Raw genomic sequence first — 27,072 nt, forward strand, 5'->3', positions numbered from 1 at the left:
GTGCTATTTGATTTTGTTTTGATGCATAGATGGGAATTTTGTAAAGCTCATTATGACCGTTTTGTCAGTGCTTAGGAAGAGTTTGTTTTTTGCGATCCACTTTTCTTCTTCTGTGAACTGGTCTTGGAGCACAGCCTCAAGCTGCGGTAGATCGGATTAGCTTGCATAGATTACTGTGTCGTCTGTGAACATGTGTACATTTGAGGATTTGCAGACATTAGGCAGATCTTTTATAAATAATGTGAATAGTAGGGGGCCGAGAATGGAACCTCGGGGACACCACACATGGCAGGGAGAGGAAAGGAGTCGCTGTCAGAAATGGACACATATTGTGATCAATCTAATACATATGATCAAAACCAGGTTAGCGGACCTAGTAGAATGTCGTAGTCTACTATGTCAAAGGCCTTTGCAAAATCAAGGAAAATAGCTCCAGTTAGGTCTCCTTGTTCCATGCCAGTTTGGATGTCATTGCAAACTTTTAAGAGGGCAGTTGTAGTGGAGTGATTTGGGTGAAAACCTGATTGATCAGGGGTCAGATGGTTAGATTGTTGGTAATACTCACATAGTTGCATATGGACGCATTTTTCTAAGATTTTTGACAATACTGGGAGCAATGATATTGGGCGATAGTTAGAAATCGAGATCGACCGATTATCGGAAAGAGCGCTATGGGACAGGGGAGGGGAGAACACTATGGCTGGGAGAGGGGGGGGGGGGGCACTTTATCCACTACACACACACTGCATTTACTAATCAAATACTCTCACTGCATCGACTACACACACACACAAATATTATGGAAAACATAAAAAAAATTAAAAATCTGCATTTACCACTTAAAAAAAAAAAATGTGCAAAAAAAAGTTTTTTTTTTTTTTTTTCTTCATAAAATGGTAAATGTACACAATATCTGTAAGCTATCGGCCTGAAAGTTCAAATATTATTTGTATCGGCTCTAAAAAAAAATAAAAATCAATATCGATCGATCCCTAGTTAGAATCCAAAGAAATGTCATCACTTCTATGGATAGGCAATACTCTCGCAGTCTTCCAAAAGTTGGGTATTTATCCAGCCACCAAGGATTTGTTAATTAGGGTTGTGATGGGTTTAGCAATTGCCGGCACACTGAGCTTCAACAGCATTGCTGGGATTTGATCAGGTCCGGACTGGTTTTTCATTTTTAGATTATTAAGGTGTTCCTTAATAACACTAATAGGTACAGGTCTAAAAATGAACTTGTCTTTGCAAATTGCATTATGTCCTGTATTTATTATACACACATTAATTTCACATTATAATATTAGACGCCCTTTTCTGCTCTCTTGCAAATGTAACTTCAGTTTTTTTTCTCTTGAACTCCTGTCACAAAATGTTACATAGTTACATAGCTGAAAAGAGACTTGCGTCCATCAAGTTCAGCCTTCCTCACATTTGTTTTTTGCTGTTGATCCAAAATGTGACTTATGTGAGACATTTGTACCCTTTTCCATACTCCATGCGGATTTTGGCATTTCTAGCCCTCCAATGCCTGCTCTGCCTCTAAACATTCAGTCACTTTGAGCGTATAGAGGACTCGCCTATCCTTAAAGAATGATCTTTAGCAGATCTACAGAACCACAAACACTATAAACACCCCTTTTAACAATGCGTACAGTTTCCCCACCCCTAAATAAAATGAAAAGAAATGCTTTAACTAGGAAGTCTAGGCAATCCTGCTGATCTTTAGAATTTGTTCTCTGTTGATTATTTTGTTTGCTGTTGTATTTGTCCATGTGGAAGGTGAGTTAGAAGCAATGTTTTGGAGTGTAGTACAGATGCATTTGGCATAAGGAGAAAAATAAATGCCTTCTGTCAACACAAGTGTCTTATTACAGTTATTGATTTACTAGTTCTAAAAACGGTATCCACAGTTCACAATAATAGTCATCGTTGAGTCCTCACCAATGTAAGTAATTTTGAGAAAGCTACTTCCACCTTTTAATTTGCTGTGTGCCTGCTTAAAGGAACCCAGGCCTCTATTACTAACACAATAGTGCCCTGTTTGCAAGAAAACAAAAAACAAACAATTGTTTACCCTTTCCCATCGTCGAGGCTCACTCTGCCCTGCTCACGTCTTTGCAAAGTCATCGAGGTGGTATGAATTGGATTTAATGCTTTCCTATGGGCTCCTTTGTCACGTGACAAAGTTTTACTACGGGACAGGGTCACCGCACCCCGGCCACTTTGTTGAGATGAAGTGGTGTTGGTGACTATATTGTCCCTTCAACTGAAAGGGCGGCATATTTCCAGATGCTCATATTACACCGAATGAAGATGAAGAAGAGAGTCCCTTACTTACCGTAATCCAGTTTTTTTTTTTTCACTAATTTAAACCTACTCCTTGATATGTACAAGATATTTCCTTCACAGTGTTGTCGTTCCTCACTATTCCATATCCCTGCTTAATGGGATCATCTTCACACCATAAATGTTGGGCCAAAATTCATCAATTAGAAATCCTATGAGTAGCCTCTCAAAGTCCAGCTTACCTCATCACGAAGGAAGAAAAATTAGATTTACAAATGTTTCTCTTGGCAGTATGTACCAGAATGTGCATATATTAATGTTATGGCACAGAACATTGCAGTGTAGAGTGTAATCCAAAAAGCTGGATGTGGTGCAGGCCAGCGGTCACACTTAAACATTTGTTGAACAAGGAATCACCTTTACAAGAGAAAAGTTATCAGCGTGTTTTAAAAATAGTGCAGAGTACTAAATGTGGGGGCTGTCGCCATAGAGACCAGTGAAAACAAGCAGGCACGGACAGTCCATTTTACATTACTGCACCATGTTCTAGAACACATCACTTTGATATATCTCGCCCAGTGTGTCTGATTTCTTCTATTACACCAGCAGATGTACTATTGCATTGCATGTCTTTCTCTCTCTCTCCGTGTCTGTATATATCATCTGATTCATTGGATTAAAACAGTTCGATGTCTCACTTCACTCCTTGTGAAACAAACATGTTTACGCCTTTCTAATCAGGGTGAAAGGGAGTTGTATTGATAGAAATTTACATTGGTCATTTATTTTGTGATTTTTCCACTGTTAGCCACTGTGTGAGTACTGTAACCTGGTCATCGTCATATTGACAGCGTTTTGTTTTTTCATTAACCTTACGCCCCCCCTTTTCTTTTCCCACCAAGCCATATATATCAGAACTGATATGTTATCTAGAACTGGAAGAAGAGATTCAGTTTATCTTTACTTACTGTCTTACAAATTCTGCTTTTTTTTTTCTGTAAAAGGTGTCTGTAGATTGCAGCCTACTCAATTAGAACCAGTGCTATTTTCCTGGATTCTATTAATGACTGATTGTTGGGAGATAAAGCATTACCATCAGAGGCTATTTTTGTTACTTTTTCGAAATGCTTTTGCAGAGAGAGATACTAATTTAAAGAGAAACTAGTTGGAAACACCAATATTGGATTAAAAGGTTATTATAACCAATAAGACTGGTTTAACACACACAGTTTTTGGTTATAGTAACCCTTTCAATTCCGGTCCCCGGTTTTGTTCTGTGCTGTCTGACGGCCCAATGACTCTGCCAGAGGTGGAATTGTACTTCCAGCACAAAAGGAGTTAAACTGTTAAACACTTAGTGTTTTGTGTTTCTTAGCAAAATGCTACACATACAGACGCCAAGTACCATCACCACTTTCAAATCACTGAAATGACTGTGGTGCCTGGAATAACCCTTTAACTGTGTTTTTTTTTTAAAAATCCCCTATAAAACAAGCAGAAGTAATTTTTTTATATTGCTCGCAAGCCAGACCCCAAGATTGTCTGCTTTATCTACCCTTGCCCTTCCTAATGTGTGGCTAGACACAACAGCACATAGAATGCCAGCTGATTGAAGTGCGTGGCTAGGGTGCGGACTTGCATTAATTCCCTGTTCCTCTGGTGTTTACCTCCACCAAAGCTTGCATCCGTATGTGCTTGATTGAAGTTGTCGGCTAAGTTTAGCCAGACGCAATAGCCGAGGCATAGCTGGCATACTCCAGATGACTGCTGTTTTTAGAAGGAGCAGGACGTCTGAGGCTGGCATGTGTTCTAGCTCGGCCTTCTTCGTGAAGGTAGATCTCAAGGACTGTTTCACTGACTTCAAACCATATACCCACAGCTGGATGGGAATGTTAATGCTGCAGGACAGTGTCCGGACAAGAATCCTGCTAATGCTTTCTAATAATCGTACACACTGGGAGACTTAGTCTGTATTGGATTTCTTTTTAGAGTGTGACCAAGCTAATGATTGTGCTTTCTATCACAGGTACATCGCAAGATCCGAGAGGATACCGACATGGCTCAGGACTCTCTTCAGTGCTTGGCCCAGCTTGCATCTCTCCACGGACCTATCTTCCCCGATGACCGGTCGCAGGTTGATTACTTGGCACATTTCATTGAAGGATTACTTAGTACTATTAATGGGTATGTAGCACCTACTTTTATTTCTCACTGAAATGCATTGTGCCTATTTTAATTTCCTTAACACATTGTGCTCTGTGTGCTGTGATCATGTCATTGGGTATACGGTGCTCACCTGTGGGTATTTATTCTGCCATTCATCTCAGCCTTATTAACCCACCTCAAATCTTTTTTTTTTTTCTTCATTTTTGGACATATACATATTTGTGTGTGTACATTATAATCTGTCTCAGGGTTGGAAGTTTGAATTTGTCGCCAAACCTGCTGTGATGATTAAGAAAGCCTAACAGTGTACTGATGCATTGAAGCGTGACCTCTTTAAAATAATTGATAATAAGCTCACCTCTGATTTCTTGTTTAGGATAGAAATTGAGGATTCGGAAGCCGTGGGAGTTTCAAATATAATCAGCAATTTGATAACTGTTTTTCCACGAAATATTTTGACCGCCATTCCTAGTGACCTTTTCTCCTCGTTTGTGAACTGTTTTACACATCTCACATGTTCCTTTGGACGAAGTGCTGCCCTGGAGGAAGTGGTAAGGAACACAAAATTCACTTTTCATTATCAGTAGAGAGCAAGCAAGGAATTATGATATACACTAATGTTGGATAAAATATGTACATGAAATGTTTAATAGCAGCCTAGAGATCGCTCAATATAGACTATGGAAGAAACTTGATAGAAAAGCATACCAAAATGTTGTAAAGTAGCCACCATAATATGATGTGTGAATTGTCTGGAATTCAAAATGAATTTTAAATGGAAGTTCGAAAAACCTCGGAAAACATTCTCCAGTTGTGCCATCTTAAAAGTTTGGCTATATTGGCCTGAACTAGTGGTTCCCAAACCAGTCCGGGTTTTGTCAGTATTTCCATTGGAATAGAAATATAAAAATTCTACACTGTTGCTGGGCCATGTGCACTCGTTTGGGAACTACTAGCCAAAAATTCACATGCTTCAAATTCAAATAGAATTGCAACACTAGCCTTAAATTTACATAGAATAACAACAATTTCTGCTTTTAGTGAATAACCCCATGAGTGTTGTCCAGTGCATTATTACATTGTGATCTCGATCATATCGGGTTAGTGACCAGCATGTTTATGAAAACGGTATGCGTGGTTTAATTAGCTGGGACATGATGACTGGTGTTGGGAAATCTTATCCTAAAATTACCCTGTGAAGCTGTCAGCTACAATTAATACGAATGGCTTATGTGGCGTACTCTGCATCTTAGAAAGACCAGATGGGAACTGTTTGGAATAGCATGTATACTAGACAGATCAATAGAACCACCCAACCTGTTTATGTGCCTGATAATTGTGTAATATATTTTTACTATGCCTTGTGTCTATCTTCACGGGTACATAGAGGTGTTTTGTTTTTTCTTTTCTCAATTGTTATTTTCTACCTTATTGTATAAAACCAGGATGCACAACCTTCATTAGTCCAGATGTTGTGGACTGCATCATCCATAATGCTGGCAAAACCATCAGGGGAGATGTAGTTCACAACAGTTGGAGTGCCGAAGGTTGCTTACCCCTGCTAAAGAACATGCAACGTCTTAAAGAGGACACTCTCCTTAAAAATTAAGGAAAGCAAGGTATGGTGTTAAGACCTTGAAAAGGCAGAAATTTGGTAACCTTTACCCTACGGACGTTTCAATATTACATATCCCATGATGCCCAGGCACACGTAAAGTTTGAGAGATGTAGGCTAGTCTTCATTGTCTTACATGGTGCTTCAAACCCAGAAGTAGATGAGGACTTTCTCTTCATTCTGTGTGCTCCCGATATTTAGAATAAATCTGCTTTGACAGTCATTCAAAAAAGGAGAGCCATATGCAAGTGCCACGAAGAGATTATAGGTGTGAAGGCAACAGGCATCTTCTTTTGATGTGTGTATGCCAGCATGTTCACGGAGAATTGTGTAATGCCCATTTCAGCATATACCTTATTATCCTCTTTAGAATGGTTTTATCTTTCTCAAAGGAAAGCTCTATCTAATATCCAATCTATTTTTTCTAATATAAGGCTTTCTTTATTTGTGACTAAGGTTTTTTTTTTTTTATTTTTTTATTATATCTGTATTTACTTTTGATTTCCTTGCTGACATTTTCTTTTTACTACAAGAAGTGCTGCCATGTTAAGTGATTTTAAGGTTTGGAAGTAGAATTTCATCAGCAGTCCTTCCCAGTGCGCAGTTAGAAACCCACAGAGCTATTGCACGCTTGGCTGTGAGTGAAGATCACTGCGTGAATACCCATTAGCCTGGCTACAGAGGATGTTTTGTTGGATAAATGGGATGTCCCAAAAAGATTGCTTATAATGACAATGTTCCATGGGAAATAGTGAAAAGGTTGAGAATAATCTAAATAAACAAATAAAACTGATTTTAGAAAAAAACAGTCATAAATAAAGAAAACATGTTATTTGGAAAAAAAATATTAGTGAGTTTTCGTTTAAATATGGGTGCAGTCATTTAGACTGTAGATGGCATTGGCATGGTTATTTACTAAACCAAGAATAATTAACATCTGACGGTCATTGCAAATTTTATGCCAAAATATATGAAAAGGGAAAATTCTAAGTCTTCTATTTTTCTGCAGTTTGGGTTTTAAATGACTCCATTCCTTGCCACCTCCCCCTTCTTTCCCTGTGTAGTGAATGAACCCTTTAGATATTGTTTTAGAATCCTGATTACCTAAAGAAATAAAGTAAAATGAAAAACTACACTCACAACAAGCACCTTCATTTAACTAGACATTCGTTTTAAAAGCCACTATAAAAAGATTTTTATTTTTTTTAAATTAACTTTTTAAGTGTATCAGTGCTTGACTGTCCTGTCCAGCTGCTAGATCTCTCCTCAGTCCTGCTATATGATCTGTTGACCGATTCACTCTGGCTTTGAACTAGCGAGTCTAGACCATGGAGATTATACGGCAAGCAGAAAGGATTTAGAGACTGCGAAACAACACCCATATGTTTATATACACACGGCAATATGTGGCGTTGCTGCGGCTCCCTCGAAGTTTATTTTGGGTCCCGTTACCTTAGCTTCTTTATTGCAGCATACTTCTCTTGGACAGAAAATCGTTCGGTATATTGGGGGGCACAGTAAGATGTTCTGTGTTTGAACCTTTATCAGTTATGGAGGATTACTGGCTACCACAATGGTCTATCGGTGTAATTATTGTGACTATTTTTAATTCTTTTCCCCTAAAGATTCACTGTAAGTACTAGAACCTCTATATGTGAATTCAGTGGTGATGGTGCAAAGAGTCTTTGGGGTCCTTGTGTGAAACCATGTTTAAATGGTTTGGCAAAAAGTCCAGCCACTCTGCCACAGTATGGCTGATGGCAGAAGTGACCTTTCGCATTAGTCGTCTACTTTTGAACAACAGTGTTGGGATGAGAATGCTACGTGATATTGTAATAGAGGGGCAAGGGGTTTGACTCAGAGTAAACATATGTTTTTGTCAAATTGCTCAAATCGTCAAAAACTTAGAAGATTGTACCGAAAGACTGTAAGCTTTATTGGTTATTGTGCCACTTTAAGGAGTTTTATTCCATGAAAAAAGTTAATAATTTGAGCACTCAAAAGGAAAGTTGCATTTAAAAAAGAAAAAAAATTAACAATAAACCAGGCACAAAATATGTGTATCCAGGCAGTACTTGAAATTTGTAGCCTACTTGCAGTGCACTCTTTTACACTAGCTGTTACATACTACGTCCCTGCAGGTTTTTCAGAGAAAAGGCAGTGTTTACATTACAACCTAGTAACACCTCTAGTGCCACTTACTCAGACAGCAACTTGAGCTGCTTCCTATCTGAGTGCTGCACCGTGCGTTCAGCGTCTCCCTGCTCTGCAGGATGCATGATTCAATGAGGAGATGCTGAATGGCGCAGCCATGTGTTTAGCCAATAGCCTCGCAATGCTTTCTTATGGTAAAGCATTGGATTGGCTAAGATTATCAAGATTGATCTCCGTGATGGAGGCAAGACCAGTATGGCAATGAAGAAAAGGTAAGCTAACCTTTTATCTCCATTCTAAGGGGAGCCGGTCACATAAATAGGTAGTTCGGTACTAGATTGTTAGTCATACATGTTTGTATTCCTAACACTACAGTGTTCCTTTAAAAGTATTCTTGTGACGCTACGGCAATTCTTTCTGGGAGAACTTTTTTTTTTTTTGGCAGTTTGTGTTCGTGCGTGAGTCTTCAGTGAGGCTAAGGCTTCTTTCTATTCACCACATATGGATCAGATTATACAAACTATTTGAATTTGCTTTGTTTGAAAAGCTCAGCATGTTCTGACTGTGCTTTTTCCAGTGGCTGGTTAACCGGTCACGCAAGTGTTTCTGACGATGCCCCTGTTTTTCTTCCTGCAGCTCGACAAAGATGACATGGTGTACATGGAAGCCTACGATAAGCTGCTAGAATCCTGGCTCACCTTGGTACAAGATGATAAACATTTCCATAAAGGCTTCTTTACTCAACATGCCGTCCAGGTCTTTAACTCTCATATCCAGTGTCACCTAGCTGCTCCGGAGGGCACAAGGAACTTGGTAAGTGTAATCATTCTCTAGAGCAGGGGTGTGCAAATTCCTCATATTCAAGATTGCTGGTGACTAACATGATGCTCTACACTCACAGTCTAGAATAGCAGTGAAATTGTGAGTGAGTGGATTCTGCTCTCCGTATATGTGATAGCTGTGCTTTTTGAATTTCTGTTTAAAATTGACCTTTTGGCAAAGCAAGTTGATGTGCATTTATCTGTCTGTTGCCTTTTTAAAAAACTATTTAGAAATTTTTAAAACGCATTGAAGAACTACATAAGTATTTGGGCACAAAACATCTATTTGGTTCTGAATCACAAATCTGTTTGCCAGATTTGTTCTATTTCCTTTGTGTATCATGGTTTCATATGCGTTGCGATTTTCTCTCCAATAATTACACAGATGTACCGGACGTCTACAAACTCTTCTATGGCAGATCATTTTATTCCATTTATATAGCAAACAACAGTAACAAATAGCCACATAGTTGATAGACATGGAGATCTATAATACTGTGCAAGATATGATATGTTGCCAGAGAGTCTTATGTGTATTTCAGTTTTGTTTTGTTTTTTGGTTGACTGTTCACTGGAAAATATCTCTAGATTTGAAGGTTGTCTTTCAGGAGTAGAGTGAGGTCCCCCAAACATTTTTTAATGTGTTATTTTTGATGAGTCTGTGTCAGGTTATTTTTAATACCTTTAGTTCAGGATTGTATGTGGCCAAAAGTGGTACTTTGTTAATTTCTGTTTGTGGCATGTACAGCACAAGTGTGGCGTTGAGTATTTGATTGTCTATTGTTCTTGGCTGAGGGCCCTGCTTTCTAAATCTCATCATTAGTGTGTGGAGCTGTTGGTGTCTGTCTGTTATGCTGGAGCAGATGTAATTGTATCCTATCACTTGGCTTGTCATAGTGTTTGTGTCTGAAGTGTAAAGTTTTAGATGTAAAGAATGAGAATCTATGGTAATGTGATATAGTGATGTCTATTGTGTTGCCACTGATTTATATCCATGTTATTCATTGACCACAGAATTGCAAAGTTTCAGCCAAAAATATTGGAATTTATTTTTTTCCTCCATTTGCATCGTTTGGCCCAAACATTTCAGTTTAGTAAAAAAAACCTTGACTTTGTCAAGAAGATATGTGTCTGTGTAACAGAATTGTTCAGAGTGAAGATGTTCTCTTTGTCACCAGTCGGCCTAGCATATGTCCTGCAAATGCTGTCCTACTGGATGGCTGTTTTATGCCTGCACTAATAAAATCAGATGTTCATTCTCCTGGGTTAAATGTAATCTTTACATATGAGAAGCTTGGTCAGCGCCCATCTCTATCAAATAAGATATTTAACTCAAAGTTACAAATTAAAGCACAGCTGACATTCCAGGGCTCTACTTGTTTGGTTTCAAAGCGGTGGTCATGGCTTACAGATAGATGTGAAGATCTAGGAAGGAGGCAGCTGCAGCTTTGAAGTCACCTAAAGAGAAGTGTTTGGTGGTTTAGATTAAGGGGAGATCGGAATCTGGAAAGTGTGGCGCAAAAAGCATTGAAGTGTGCTACAGCTTCCGTCAGCATACTTGGCCCATCCTCGTTCTTTTCCCAATTTAATTTTACATTCATTTAAGGCTCGCTACTTGAATATTTAATCTCATGTTAATACAGAGCAAGTGTGTGTGTCTGTGTCTCCACGTTGGACATACAGTATTTTCTGTACCCGCTTCAGCTGGGAGAACATTTTAGTTACTGGTTTTGTAACGATAGCTTCTGCTTTATCCAGAATTGTGGATTTTTTTCTATACTTTTAAAATCCCTTTAGATATTTTCAAATCTGTAGCTTTTTGCACACACACGTAATAATATTTGATTCTTTAATATATTCACATTTTATTTTGATGTTCATGACCCATATTTTATTAATGTCAAAACATTAAACATTCACATTTGATTGTGCTCGATTTAGGGTTATTAGTGGGTTGCCTATAGGATATAACCATGTTCCAGACAGCCCAATATTTACGGTCTCATTTTTTGATTGCAAGTAGTGTGAGACTAACTATCACTGGTTTCACATAATTGAGGTTGTTATGTGACCTGAGCGTACAGTGTCTTTTATAGACCTGTTGACCATGAAATTTTTTTCACATTTATAATTTGGTCCGTAATATTGTCACTTGTGAGGCCATGTATAGTCCTATAAACACTCCATTTTGCTGATAATTCATTACATAAGAGAGTTATTTACCTTGTGTATCACTGATCCAAGTAACAAAGTACACAAGGAACCACTTGTACAGTATGAACCGATAAGCACAGAGGCTTCATTACGAACTGGGCCAAATGTGTATCATGTTGATATGCACTCCAACTTTTATTTTAAGGTCTCTGCTCCTGTTTGACATCAGATATTAGTACTGTGCTCCTTCCCTGGCATGATGTTAAAAGCTATTTTTGTAAAATGTGTTCTTAGAATGGCCATTTTATGGCTCACTGTTGTGTTAGTCATGTGCCCAGAGGACAAGAAGATTGGTGACAAGGCAAATTTAATCTTATGAATCGGAAAAGGCAGATTAAGATTTATTTTTGGCGGAGCACTTTAATATGTTTTAATATAACCTGATTAGAAATGAAGCAGTATGTGAAATTCAACATGACCAGAGATCTAGCGGTCCAGATAAAATGTCAGGTCCTGCTCTTGCAAGCTGATAGCTAAGCCATTTTATCCAAAAGGCATCCATTTATAGTGAAATTGATGTTTAGTGTGTGTGTGTTTTACATATCTTCATTTTTGTTTTTTGTCTGTTTACAGACTGCTAATGGTGTTGCTTCTCGGGAGGAAGAAGAAATAAATGAAATTCAAGAGGATGACCGTGACTTGTTTTCTGACCAACTAGCGAGCGTTGGCATGCTTGGCAGGATTGCAGCAGATCACTGTATACCTCTACTTACGAGGTACATTTATGGGCAAACACAACCATTTCATTAAACACCTAACTCGTTTCTGGATTTTAAAGATGAACTTTCACTTGTAAATGTTAGGTCAGGTTTTATAAATCCCATTGTACAGCGCTACGGAATCTGATGGCACTATATAAATAATAACATAATATAAAATTACGCCATTTGATATCAATAGATTTTCTAGGTTCTAACATGGGAAACATTTTACAAAAACTTTTGCAATCCTTGCTGTATTTTGTTGACTGCACATGGAATCTGATTTGTTGGTCTTGTGAGCCTTCTACCCCAAGTCTATATATCCAAATGGCAGCCTTTCCATTGGCATCTGGGTTGTATTTTCAAGAGAAAAAGCAGTAAGTTCGATTTTCCCAAGCCTGTTTTTACTGATCGGTTGCCACATGTGATGCCATTATCTTCACATTGCTTATAAACACTCCTATTCACTAAATGGTTATAGCTAATAAACTTGTTTTGTGAAATTCAGTTTAATAAATAACCGATGCATAACATTACCCTTTCAGCTTACTAGAGGACCGAGTGACCAGACTTCATGGGCAGCTGCAGAGGTACCAGCAACACTTGCTAGCTTCCCCAGGATCCGGATCGGGCTCTACTGATAACAAAGTGCTGGATGATCTCTATGAGGACATTCATTGGCTTATCTTAGTTACAGGTAAGCGCTGTGCGAATACTACGCCTGCGTACAACAACTAGGCACACAAACCACTTTAGGGCTGTTCTTGCAATAAACCACAGTTCACTCCTTGGTGTGACACATAGACTTTGCAGATTTTGTTGTGCAGGTTCCTATCATGAGGTGCGGGTTTTGTCCACCTAGACAGAACATTAATTTTGGCTACAAAAGACATTTGCGGATCTTGATACATAGTAGAGTAAAACAAAACTCCATAAGAAAATGAAATAAAAACCTTTTTAATCGTGAGACTTTGTGTTTTATATTGGAGTCAACGTTTAATTTTATTGTGGCATTCCCAGAGGGAATTTCAAATACAGAATGTATATCTCTTTACCACTGAAAAGGATACAATATGTAACACATGCGAGATGTCCACTCAAGACTAGTCCTATCAGAATACAACAGTTCATGTGCGTCAGTGCAGTACAGGCCTCATACACTATAAAGCACATTGCTATAACTCTCCTCACTTATCAATCCAGGCTACCTCTTGGCTGATGATACTCAGGGTGAGACTCCGTTAATACCTCCAGAAATAATGGAATATTCCATTAAGCAATCAACGGAGGTTGACATCAACACAACACTACAGGTTCTGGGATCTCCTGGGGAGAAGGCTTCCTCCATACCTGGGTGCAACAGAACGGATTCCGTCATCAGGTGAGAGACAGGCAGATGCTTTCTTTACTTGCTACAATATGTAGGGGGTGGTATTGAATACTGCACATACCCTGTATTGAAGAAGCAAAATTAAAAAAAAATAGACTATTACATAAAGCTTTGGGACCGTTTTTCCATTTGTCAATGTGTTTTTACTTGTTCGCCACCCACCAGTTTTGCTAACAGGATTTCCATCTCTCCTGTGCAGGTTGCTCTCTGCAGTTTTGAGAGTATCGGAAGTAGAGACTCGAGCCACAAGGGCAGATTTAACACACCTCTTAAGTCCCCAAATGGGAAAAGATATTGTTTGGTTCCTGAAGCGTTGGGCAAAAACCTACCTTCTCGTGGATGAAAAACTATATGACCAGGTGGGGTTTATATTTGTGTTATTTTGTTGTTTTTTTAGGTACTCCCTGGTAACCCATAATTTTAGCTAAAATATTAACGGTTTCAGATAATATACCTTGTCATGTGTACCCTTCAGGATATTGTATGCCAGGAGAATGGCTGATTAAAACGGTGTTGTATTAAGTGTGTGTGTTTGTAAATTTATATAGACTAACTTTTTACTTTAAAAGTTGTAGCCATGATGTACAGTCTATAACTTTGGATATATATATATGCGCACACACACACACACACACACACACACCCTAGATTCATGTAAATATATTACTATATAAATTTTCATTGTGTTTTCATCCTGCAGATCAGTATGTCATTTAGTACGGCATTTGGGGCGGACACAGAAGGTGCTCAATGGATCATTGGTTATCTCCTAGAGAAAGTGATTAGCAATCTTTCTGTGTGGAGCTCAGAGCAGGAATTGGCCAACGACACTGTCCAGTTACTGGTTACTTTGGTAGAACGGAGAGAGAGGTAAGAATCTTCTGTGCAACACGTACTCTGATAATGATCATAGTTACTGATTTTTTTGGTGCAATGTGTCACATTCTTATTGATTTTTGTTTTAAAAAAACAAAAACACAGCTGTAAAACCATTGTGATTGATTTTCAGAAATGATAGTAATGTGTATTCCTATTTTATAGAGCAAATGTAGTCATTCATTGTGAAAACTGGTGGAATTTGGCTAAGCAGTTTGCACGAAGAAGTCCACCCCTTAACTATCTATCCAGCTCTGTTCAGAGGACACTGATGAAAGCTTTGGTTCTTGGGGGATTTGCCAATATGGATTCAGACATGAAACAACAGTACTGGACAGAGGTAAGCACATACAAGAGTGTGATAGTTTACTCTCTAACATACGGATCTGTTTTTACAAGGATCTTCCTCACATCTACATAGACAATACTGATTCCTCACACATCAGCATAAATGCATTGACAATACCATATTCTATAGTTGTTGCAGGCAGTTTATTTTAAATTAGAAAAGTGTTACTCTGAAATTGTGTGTGTGTGTGTGTATTAAATAAATATTTATACTTTCATACTTTGTGCTTTATTAAAAAAAATAGAAAAGAAAGTCCCTTTAGGTTGACATCTGGGCTAGACACACACAGGTTGCATATGTCAAAGAAAAGTGGTTTTCTGCATTTGATGTGCCAGGATAGACATTTGCCAACTCATCCCTGTGGGTCTTTTAATAGGTCCTGCAGCCTCTTCAGCAACGGTTTTTGAATGTCATCAATCAGGAGAACTTCCAGCAGATTTGCCAAGAGGAGGAGGTGAAGCAGGAGATTACCGCTACACTGGAAGCCCTCTGTGGCATTGCAGAGGCTACTCAGATTGACAATGTAGCAATCCTCTTCAATTTCCTAATGGACTTTTTAACGAACTGCATTGGTTTAATGGAAGTCTACAAGAACACCCCAGAAACTGTGAACCTCATTATCGAAGTATTTGTAGAAGTTGCACATAAACAGATCTGTTACCTTGGAGAGGTGCGTGCTGGTTTGTTGTTTGTTGCTACATCCAGTAGTCATGGGACTTATTGTTTCTGTGCAATATCGAGCAGTATACACTACGTCTTAAAGCCATACGAGTCACTCTAATTTTAGGACATGTCTTATACCCAGGTCAAAGTGTCTACTTTTCTGCTAAGTAGAAATTAGACACTGGTTGGGAGGTGGGAGAGGGGGGGGGGTGATAATAGACAGATAATGAGGAAGTCAAATTGGATTTAGTAATGTCACAAACTATGGTGTGGGTTTTGGGTCGTGGGGAATTCTGCCATGTTTTGGGGTTTTTTTCTTACAATCTTTCAATCAAAATGTTTGTCACGAAAGCAATAGCACAGCTGAATCCTTAGCCTCTTGCACCATAACCACTGCAATGCCTTGTAATGGTTGTTATACTTGAAATGTCCCTCTAAATAGGTGCATGACAAAATCCTATTGTTCAAGAAATGAAACTTGTAAGACTGTAGTCATACATTCAACTAATGAAGTTGGGACTTGTGCTATGCTATTTGGGTTACTTATTTAGGTATTCGGCGGAGGGGAGGGGACTGATGTTCTCTTATTTTTACATTGATAGGAGTTATTTATTTTTTAAGGGGGGGGGGGGGGAGGGTTCCAAAGGCAACTGATTGTGAAATGCAATATTTAATCTGGAGATTAACAGCATTATGTGGGAACTGTGCATTACAAATTTAGTATTTTGGTCCAGGTGGAAAGGTGTGCACCTCTAATGCATAGTGTGTTGTGTTTTAAACATATTTCCTATGAGAGAAATGTGAATGTTGCCACTAGATATTGCCAATGTACAGGCACTAGAACGTTGCTGGACTGTTTCTCTGCTTCTTTCTTAGTCAAAAGCCATGAACCTGTATGAAGCATGCCTGACTCTGCTTCAAGTATATTCCAAGAATAATATGGGCAGGAAGCGCATTGATGTAACAGCCGAGGAGGATCAGTATCAGGATCTTTTGCTCATTATGGAACTTCTCACCAACTTGCTCTCCAAAGAGTTCATTGACTTCAGTGACACAGGTATTTATTGCTGTCCATAGAAAGAAGTAATGGGATCTAGATGAGCCTCGCCTATCTGTGCTTGGCCCTCCAGTTCCTATTGTTTAACTAGGTGTAAGTCTTATTAAGTGTGTGAGTGTGTGTATGTGTATGTATATGTATATATATATATATATATATATATATATAATACACACACACACACTTATTCTCAGAATTCCAATATTGGAAAAATTGATCTGTATTCCATATGTCCTATTTTTTTTCCTGCCTTAAATTTATATACCAAAGGAAAAAAAAGTTACCTGCGCTTTCTCTTTAATCCCTATGTATTTTTAGACAAATGGAGGTCATTTAGTTTCTCCAATGGCCATTAGAGGGAATGCCCGCCTGCATTCTTAGATCTTTACATTTTTGTTCACATGATGGTACTGTGCTTGATTGGATGGATCTAGATAATAGTGCAGTAGTTTTGTAGGTATCCTTCTTGTCATACTTTCTGTGATATTCGTATAATATATAGGAGTGCGGGGTGTAGTATGAGTTTGTCACCGGGATATTGAGTTTATTAATCTCTCTTTCCAGATGAAGTTTTTAGACCGCACGAGCAAGGACAAGCTACTAACAGGCCAGTATCTGCAGCAGACGTGGTTTTATTTGGAGTAAATATTGTGCTGCCCTTAATGTCTCAAGATCTACTAAAGGTATGTATTGTATTTCCTTGTAGAATGAGGGAACAATATCTATATTGTATTTTAAAATGGCATTTAACTGTGCTAGAGGATATCTTCTAATCTGTGCTATGTACTCCACAAAGGCCCTGTTTAGTAAAGAAATAAATATATAATCTCCCTCTCTCTCTCGATATAGATAGATATATATATATATATATCTATATATATATATATATATAGATATATATATATATCTATATCTATATCGAGAGAGAGTGATAACTTCTTCCTTTATTGTGCATTCCTAAGAATTTGTGACATCCTGTTATTGTTAGTACACTGGCATAGCCCAGTGATCTTTGGCAGGAGATAAAGATAAGGAAAAATTATTCTTGGTAACTTTGCCTAGATTCTATTATTGTTTGGGTTTTTTTTTTTTACAAGCAGTTTTCCAGTTATCTTCTGGGAGAAAAAAAGAATTTCTATTCGATTACATGAGATAAGCTTATCCCCTCTAATAGAATCTAGCCCTCAATGGCTAGCTCTGCCCAAATTGCAGCAAATCGCCTTTCACTGTAGTATTGGCCATCACTTTCCAGCTGGTTCCTCCCTCTTGGAATTGATGCTAGAATATAAACAAATGGCTAAATGGATCTAGAAAGGAAGGATTTGTGATAAACGTACTGCTCTCCAATATGTTTCCTCTCATGGAACTGTTCCACTTGCTAATTTTCATTCTTTAATTGCATGCGGCACATCATATTTAACAGTAAATTGTCCCATCAATACCATTCATTTCTGCTCTATTAATTTAACTACTTTAGAAGGTACATGAATCACAGGTTGGAAAATTTGCATTAATCTGTCAGACCTCTTGGGACACAGTTTTTTTGCTTAATGTTATAATTTAATACTGCCTGAAGTTTTACCCTAAGTAATGAACTTGTCATCCCCCTGTCAAAGTCGGGTGTTTTTAATTCCATGTTGCAGATTGCAGTTCATACTCCTAAAATGCATGGATTGGTTGTTCTAATTAGTTATGGGCTTATTTCAGTTCCCTTCACTCTGCAATCAATACTACAGACTCATCACTTTTATATGTGAAATTTTCCCTGAAAAGATTCCTCAGCTTCCTGAAGACCTGTTCAAGAGCCTGATGTACTCGCTGGAGCTGGGAATGACATCGTATCCTTCCATTTCTCTAGATCTCAATAGAGGTGTCTACCAGGGATGGCATGCATCTTGTGTTAGAATCAATTTAGTGGCTTTGCAGAAAACAAGAATATAAGGCAAATAACATACACATGGGTCTGCCGGTGCTGGCCTCACCTCCAATCCGTCTCTTTGACTGACATCAGAACTGATGATCCCAGCCTATCCAATGCTTTCCCATAGGGGACCTGAGTGAGGGACTGACTATAGTCACCAGAACAACTACATTAAGCTGTAGTTGTTCTGGTGACTATAGAGTCACTTTAAGTTATAAGAAATGATAAGTGAGAGTATCAAGAGAAGGTATATCCCACTATGGACCCATGGCAGTTTAGAATTCATAATGCAGAGCAAGTCTCTACAATCTACAGTTATCGCGTAGACGCGTACCCAAGTACCCTTTTTTTTGTTTATCCTATAATGCAATTTTGAGGGATGAAAATTTGTGAAATTACACAATATTGCCTATTTTAATATCTCAGAGATCAATACCGTTCTTTTACAAAAGGTGAGACTTAGATTAGAATAATACTTTAGATTTCAGCTCTGGAATTTTAAAATGGGCACAAATAATAAGTACATATACATGCCTGGCTTAATTACCATTGCAGCATTCAGTATTTAGTAGCAGGGGATTGGCATTTACAGGCATTCGGTGATGAGCAGAGCCACGGTAGAGAAACTTATTTTCTACGTAAAATTAATACTGTACGTGTGGTATTATGTAATGCCAATCACCATAACCATGTGAGCCACCATTATTACTGTTATTATTCGCATTTATATAGCACTAGCATTGTTTTCATAGCTTTCTAATTAAACAATGACGTTGTATAAATAAAACATAGGCCTCAATTTAGTATTGTTGGAAACAGGTTTGTTTTTTTTGGTCAAATGATGCGCTATTTTTTTAATAATCGTTTGAAATAATTTAATATTGTTAAAAAAGATTTTACTTGTACTTTTTAGATATTTTTAAATAGATTTTTTTTTAAATTTGCAGATGTTGGGGGGAAAAAAATCATATTAAAATTTTGTCCAAAAATAATAAATCCGTTGGAAAGCTAACAATGTTACATCGAGACCAAAATCTTGATTGACACAAGAGACAAAGAAAGCATTGCTCAAATGAGCTTACACTCTAGGAAAATGAGGTAAAACATTTTTCTCCCATTAGATCTTATATTTTATTTTACGAGAATCAATTGGTTTCCTTAATTGTGTAAAAATAAAAAGAATGAGTTCGGAGGTCTCCCAGCTTTGCCTTGAAGCATTAACCCCACTAGCCGAGCAGTGCGCTAAAGCACACGACACAGATTCTCCTCTTCTACTAGCAACTCGACATTTTCTTAAGGTAGGAAAGAATACCCCTTTTCATTGCCAGGATTCATGAGCTGATGTCCAAAAGTGATGCAGTAACCAACATTATTTCCTTCTTTTTCAGCTGGTTTTTGATATGCTCGTTCTGCAAAAACACAACACGGAAATGACGACGGCGGCAGGGGAAGCATTTTACACTTTAGTTTGTCTAAACCAGGTTGTTTTTTAAATCTTTTCTTGCCTTGAGATAGATCAATCCTTTAAATTGCAATACATTATTGTTTTTCGCATTTATATAGCACTGCAGCGCTTTACACTATTATAAAGAGAGAATTGAACAATAAATAAGACCATTACAAAATGTTACAGGAACAATAGGTTGATGATCATCCTGCTCAAACGAGCTTACAGTCCAGAGGAGATGGGGGAGGAAGGGAAGTGTGGGGATAGCAACCAAGTAACAGGATGGGAAGTAGCAGAATTGAAAGGTGATGGTGCAGTGTGGCTCGTTACATAAAACTCTAGAACATTCTTTAAGACGATAGTTTTAGTCCTTTCAATGTTATGCACAGTATAAAATGATTGAGGCCACTTTCCCTTCCAGCATAATTTCTGGAGATTATTTTATCACTATTATTTTAAGGAAATGATTGATTAAATCGCCTGTCCTAAATTCATCAAAGGAGTGGATTAAGTTAATAGGAAGAAGTAAGCACTCGAAGACAAGACCATCTGAACTGTCTAATAAGAGTATGTTGCGTTCCTATGTATTAATGGAAGATGAGAAGGCAGGCATCAAAGAGCTAAATTGGACTACTAAAACCCAGCTATAAATATTGTCCTATTTTTGCTGAGTAACATTTTACCCAGTAACCCATTGACATTTTATCACATCCAATTATGCAGAGTTGGTGAATAGCACAGTAATGAGAAGTGGTCACCGTTTTGCCTTGATCTTTTCGTGTATAAATATCAAAAGTTTTCCAAGCACTGTGATACTTGTGATAATGACGCGCAGGCTAAATTTGTATATGGGACAAGATATTACCCACATGGAAACTATGACATTCTATCAAATAAGCATTTTGTGTATTCGTATAAAGTACCGTCTCTGTTGCCACCTATATTCAGACACGGATACAAGTCCTAAAGAAATAAAAAAGAGAATATTGTGCATTTGAAAAGTAATTGGAATACACTTTGAGAATGAACACACTCTATTTTAATTGCACATGGAAATGTAGACGAATAGCTCACAGCTCCATGTGTCTTGAAAAGCTGTCATTAAAAATCCTAAAAGCAGCCAGTTACCCAATCCCTGTAAAGCATTGAAGTAAACTTGTCATTTACAATTGTGCAGATGACAACCTACATTCAGGTACGTTTACTTCTAATTTAGTGATGCTCAGTCCAGTGGTCAGGATACATAAACAAGTAAAAAAATACAGAAAAAACAGATTGCGCCAAATAAGAAATACTAGATAATCATATTCGGGTATGTATGTGTCACGTATCCATCCTCTCCATATAAACATTACAATACGAATACCCTTCTTAAGAATAATAAAAGTGCCGCTTAGAAGTCCTACGCCATTATGCCTGTCTTTTGCAACATGCCGGTGGACGCCGGCTGCTGCGGACCCACACCATATAGCCCCACATCCGCCCACGGTAATGTTGATGTGCGTGTGACGTCATGCAAAAGACACACATTTTGGGGTCAAAAGTCAGGTACGCCCAATAGGATCTGTAGGAGGGTTATTTAAACTCATTATTCCTTCTACTCATCGCCCTGTCATGGTTTCCCTTTGCTGGTTATCAGAGAGTGTGTTCCTGATCGTATATTTCTAGTTTTTGACTTTGGCTTCATTTTGACTTCCCTGATTCCTGGTATCCTTGACTTTTTTGTCTTTCCCTCATCATTGTGTCTCATTCTGTATCCCTGACCTCAGCAAGTAGTTTGACTATTCTTGGGTTCGTTAAGTCTGGCCATTGTAAGGTCTGGTTAGACGTTATCCTTAGTCCTAGGTGTGATTTTATTCCTGCGTGCTGGATCAACTAGTAATTCTGACAGTTTGTGTGTATATGAACCTTTTGAAGATAGTGCTTTTTTTGGAGGTCAGTCTGTTATCCTCCTTAGTGTTTAAGTAGACCAAACTTGCAGATGAGGAATTCTGTTGTTGGTGTTTCATATAAAATGAAACGCAAAATAAACCACCAATAGTGCAATCCAGTATATATAATGTCTTGGGTAAAATTAAGTTAAAATACACTGACACAGAGAGAGCTTCCAATCAGCTCTTAGATAGGACTCTGGGCAGTACAATCCCCGCTCAAGTATAAATCTGGAGCTGTGCTCTTTAGATGTTCACAATGTAAATGGCATATGAAAGGAATAAAAGGAGATCTAGTGCTCACCATTGTAAGCAATAGTACTGTTTTAAAAAAGTATATAAAATCTACTCACAATTTCAAGAGCACCTTTTGCTCATTGATATTAGCTTGGGTGGTATGATTCCCACCAAGGATATATGTTGGTACATATGGAGTTTCCTATAGGTTAATAAAATAAAATGCAGGATAAAAAAAACAAAAACATAAAATTTTGAAATTAAAAACTATTTTTTTTTTTTAATTCTTTATGTATATTATATCTTTTTCATGTGCTCAGATTAACATCAAGTACGCAGAGCCACGACAGCTTCTGCACGCATTTTCATAACAGTTTGCAGTGTAAACGGCACATTTTTTTTTTCATATACAACATGAGGAGTACAGTTAGTGCAACATAAAGGTAGTATAGTGTAGCATGTTAGACTGAACGTTCATTTGACATGGCTAGTAGCGCTGCGGTTCGTACGTCTAAGGCATTGCATTTATATGAAGGCATTTCAAGTGCGAGAAAAATACATTCTAAACTAATTAACAATTCTTAAGTTAAGTCCTTGAATGTCTGATTAAGGTACACGCTTTAAAAGATAGAGTACATGGGCTGGTTGCCAGTAAGGCTAGTTAGACAAGCCAAGCTAAAGCAGCGCTTATGACATTACATGCTGAACATAGACCTGCTCGGTCAAGCAAATAAAACGTTGCTATCAATAGAGAGTGACATCTATACTGTAGCTGATTTACATAATTTAAACATTAGGATGAACAGGAAAGGAAAGGTAAACTATCATCATGGCTCATTATGATGCTGTTAATAATCATACATATAAAGGCAGTAAGCTTTAGTTAGTGTTATATTTGCTTTGTGACCACTGGGTATCAATCACACCGTAATGGCTCTTAGGGAACATTTAGTGTAATGTCTCTGCAAGAGATTTGGTGTATATTATTTGCTATCCGTTTATCCTATGCCACGTAGGAACACATGACCGTATGCAATAATGAGGCTATAGATTGAACTTTACCAGTTCCAACTGATAGCATAAAAATGCATACATTTTAAGTTAAGGCAGGTGGTTAGTAACTTTGACAGAAATACATTATCACACACATTTCTATATAAGTAGCTAGGTTGCAGGCTGTTCATGTATGTCTGTTTATATAGATCAATAGCGTCTACTTTCGGTATGAGTTATCTAGACATATGAGTGGTTAAGTGAACACAGGGTTAACAACGTGAACGATGGTGTGAGTATTTCTGAAGGCTGGAGTGAAGTGTGTTGGATCATATTAGGTATACCAATGGCCTTAATAAATTTGCTAAGCTCTTGGTCGATAGCATTAAAACAGCGTGAAAGTAATTAGCATAGTTCATATGGTGTGAGTGTGGGCTATGGCTGGAAGCCAGATGATGAGATGGTCCCAATGTACCTAGCCGATACCTGTTCTGGAGGCCGTGGTTTCGGATCTGGAGCGGGGTGCTAGGGAGGTGCTGGTCTGCTGTGGCGTCTTCGGTCCTTGCAGTGGTAAGAGGCGGTTGCTGACTAGGTGCGTGTTTGGTGACTGAGCGCCTCTTCCCTTCGTGCTGTGAAGGGGAAGATGCGAGCCTGGCTGGACTTTGGCTCTTGGAGCTTGTAAGTAGCTTGTGTGGGAGTCCGGTTTAGCAGCCTTGTTATCTCGGGAGCGAGGGTCAGTATGTTCACTCATGCGGTATGGCGCCGCTGTGCAGGTTGCAGATGTCTCTGGGCGAGAAATGGGTCTGGCAAGAAGGGTGGTCCCCCTCTGGTGTACATTCGAGCGGGAGCTGGCGCCCGGGAGATGTATAGATTTCTTCTGCCGTTTGGGCGCTTGGTGTAGCCACCGTCGGGTGGCCGCCCTGGGAGCCGCTAGCGGTTGTCTGCTTAATTGGTGGCGGGGCGTATCCACGCCGCTGCGTGTTTCATTACCTGCTTAAAGGTCTGGCTTTTGGTGTGAAGTGCTGACCAGAGGCTTGCTCCAAGCCGGTCGAAGAACTACACGGTGTGTGTAGGTGGATTGATGCGGGTTCTCCCCTTCGCGGGCCGCTTCCGAGTCGCCATCTTGGTTGGGCCCTTGCATTGTTGCCTGTCTGCTGGTTCCGTCGCTTGGTTGGGGGTAACCTTCCCCGGCGAGGACCGGGATAACCCCCGCCGGTCCATGGGGCTTTGCGTGCGTTTCGTATGGAAGCGGGTCCCTTGCCGGGTGGTCGGCCACCTCCCCCATGCTGCAGGCTCCGCTCCGTTTTAGGCCGCATGGCCGGCTCAGGCTCTACCAGTGCGGATCGGTGCCGGTCCGGTATCGCCTTGATCCCTGCGATGTACTGCATCTTGTTCCAAGCACCTTGGGTTGCTAGCACCTGTGGTTTGGACAGGATTGGCGAATTTGTGTCTGTCGGTGCTGGAGGTTTCAGAATGCACGTCTGGCCATCTTGGCTGTCAGGCCCCGCCCCCTCGGTAAAAACTATTTTTACTGTAATACCATACAAAATAAAAAGTAAAAAAAAAGAAAAGTCCTATAGAATCACAACGTGTTTCACCGATAGGCTTTTTCAAGTGAGCTTGTATTTCTTATTTGGTGCTATGTTTTTTTTGGTTATTAGGGTATCCAAGTAACAGCCCTTATTCTGCTGCCTTTGGAGTTAGCGCTGTGTCTCCCCCTTTTTCCCCTGAGATACATGAACAGTCCAGGATTTGGGAATCTTTCAGTTCTGTCCCTATGAACATATTGACATCTGGTGTGCTTTTTAGGAACTGGTTAGGTGTATAAACATAATTGATAGACTTAGTTCCCTCACTTGTCCACTTGCATTGCCCATTTATACCACTCAAATGGTTACATGAAAGTCATCTCGGTTTACCACTGTGCCTACATTACCCATGGTAGTACAGTCACTTTACGGTCAGACCTTTGAGAATCTATATTTTTGTTTTTATTTTTCATTTTGAATGTTACTACATATTTTAGTTAAAAATAATAATTATGTGCATTACTATTCAACTTCATTAATCTCTCCTGAACATTTTGGGTTTTCTTAGGCTGAATATGCAGAACTTGTGGAATCTTTGCTGTCAAGTCAACAGGATCCCATCATTTACCAACGACTAGCGGATGCATTCAACAAGCTAACGGCCAGCAGTACTCCTCCAACTCTTGACCGGAAACAGAAGATGTCTTTCCTCAAAAGCCTGGAAGAGTTTATGGCCAATGTTGGAGGTCTCCTTTGTGTTAAATAAGAGGCCAAATTCCAGACCCTTTCTGCAAAATGCACTGAGAAAATATAAAATAGCAGACCGCTGTCTAAAATCCCCCCTCCACCCCATTGGTCCCCAGGCCTTGCACATGCATCTCTGGGTGGTTTCAGAAGAAACAAAGTTTATTGGGGGGCTGTAAAAATGAATTCAGCTACATGACTGTGCGGCACGAATTTTGTGCTTTAATGAATGGATGGGTAAATGTATTTTTTTAACAAATTTCCATATACCTGCAAGCGGATAGTAGGAGCCAATCTATCGTTTTGCAGTGCCTTTCCCTTGGTCAGAAGCATACATGGTTGATGAAAGTTTTGATTCTTAAAACCTTACTAGACTGAATGTGCAAAATACCAACATCTAGAAAGGTTTTGGCACGTGTGAGTTTTTATATGTTTATTTTTTTGTGTGTTTTTTTTAACTCCTTTTCCCCTTCGCTTCTGATTCAACGGTTATACCAAATGGCATTTTAAGGAGGAGGGAAGAAACCGTTGGGATTATTTTGTGCACATGAGGAAAAAAAGTTTTGCATGTTTTTTTTATGTTTTGTTAATTTTCTACTTTTGGTCCAGCGAGGAATCAAGTAAGAAGAAAAGAAAAATTAATTCTATATATGTATTTGTTTCTTAGAATGGATCCTAGGAAATGTCACCATTTCATTGCCTTAAAAAAAAAATATTTCTATATGTATATAGAATGTGTATATGATTTTGGTTCATTTTCCAAAAGCAGGTTAAAATGTCAAAGTGGTTTGTAAATCCCCCTGCCTTGACCGGGCAGCCCAAAACACTTTACTGGGATCATCTTGATGCTGAGGGATCTTGAGAGCTTTGTTAATGGGATTTCTGTTTGCACAAACCCAGATGTGACTCCTTTTTTTAATTCTCTGTTGGACTGTTATTTTCAGCAATACAAATTTAAAGATTTGAGTGCCGGTAAGGTTGGGAAGGGGAGAACGTGGCTGCCAATTTCTAAATACACTATTTTTGAGTTCAGGCACTAGGTGATGAAACGTATGCTAATTGTGCTGTCAAATGTTTCCTGTGTGCTTATTTTTTTTTCTTTTTTAAATTTGTATAAAATGTACAGTATAAACATCTGAGATACCGCTGTGTTTGTATAGAGAACTTTTTACAAAAAAAACAAAACAAAAAAAAATTAAATCCCCTCCAAAAAAGGGTTGCTCACATTGCAGGGAATACAATGCAACCTAACACACGTACCCACTCCCGTAAGGTAACGGATTCATGTCTAGGGGAAGACGAATGGTTACAATGTTGGTACCTAGACAAAATAAGAGTTGAATGCTCTATTATTCTATTGAAGGATCCGATTAAGCTCTGCACTGCTTTTATCCCATAGAGAGCAGTGTGACAATATCTGGCATTCTCTTAATAAAGCATGTTACATGCAATTAGATGGCACATAGCCTCCCTTTTCTTTATATTTGTTTTTTTTTTCCCCTTTTGTGTTTTCCTTTTTCAGAAGTTATCAAAAGGACACTCCATTCATTTTTACTACATCTACATCTTTACTACATTCATTACTACTACATCTAGATCAGGGGTAGTCAACCTTTTGATACTTACCGCCCACCAGTGCCGAAATAACAAATTTTATAGCGCAAGTGCAATCTTTATATATAGATATAGATATATATATCTCTATCTCAATGAATGTACTTAATTTATTTTAAAAAATTCTATATATTTGTGTGAGGGGTGCTTGTGTCTGTGTGAGGTGCGTGTGTGAGGGGTGCATAGGGGTCTATGCTGTGTGTAGGTGGGTGAGAAGAGAAAATCTATCTTAAGGTCGCCCCCTCTCTTCTTCTTGCCTTTTTAACCAGGGAGGGGGTACATAATGCTGCAAGCCCTGGTGGTCCAGTGGTGGCATGTTCACCACCGGGGGCAGGGTGACTCTCCTGAGGACACAGCACTG

General features: G+C 38.8%; 1 protein-coding gene across 1 annotated transcript in view; it reads left to right on the forward strand.

Annotated features, from left to right (window-relative positions):
* XPO4 (exportin 4) overlaps positions 1-26,556 on the forward strand; it is a 94,049-nt gene extending 67,493 nt beyond the window's left edge. The window contains exons 8-23 of the mRNA XM_063429863.1: positions 4,316-4,473; positions 4,832-5,006; positions 8,861-9,037; positions 11,833-11,975; positions 12,506-12,657; positions 13,164-13,341; positions 13,550-13,709; positions 14,051-14,220; positions 14,392-14,566; positions 14,952-15,245; positions 16,115-16,295; positions 16,860-16,978; positions 18,003-18,133; positions 19,397-19,514; positions 19,605-19,697; positions 24,922-26,556. Of these exons, the coding sequence (XP_063285933.1) occupies positions 4,316-4,473; positions 4,832-5,006; positions 8,861-9,037; positions 11,833-11,975; positions 12,506-12,657; positions 13,164-13,341; positions 13,550-13,709; positions 14,051-14,220; positions 14,392-14,566; positions 14,952-15,245; positions 16,115-16,295; positions 16,860-16,978; positions 18,003-18,133; positions 19,397-19,514; positions 19,605-19,697; positions 24,922-25,119 (2,622 nt within the window). The 3' untranslated portion in view covers positions 25,120-26,556. The remainder of the gene's footprint in view (positions 1-4,315; positions 4,474-4,831; positions 5,007-8,860; positions 9,038-11,832; positions 11,976-12,505; positions 12,658-13,163; positions 13,342-13,549; positions 13,710-14,050; positions 14,221-14,391; positions 14,567-14,951; positions 15,246-16,114; positions 16,296-16,859; positions 16,979-18,002; positions 18,134-19,396; positions 19,515-19,604; positions 19,698-24,921) is intronic.
* The last annotated feature ends 516 nt before the right edge of the window (positions 26,557-27,072 follow it).

The sequence above is a fragment of the Pelobates fuscus genome, chromosome 1 (genome assembly GCF_036172605.1).
Source record: "Pelobates fuscus isolate aPelFus1 chromosome 1, aPelFus1.pri, whole genome shotgun sequence".
Taxonomy (NCBI): Eukaryota; Metazoa; Chordata; class Amphibia; order Anura; family Pelobatidae; genus Pelobates; species Pelobates fuscus.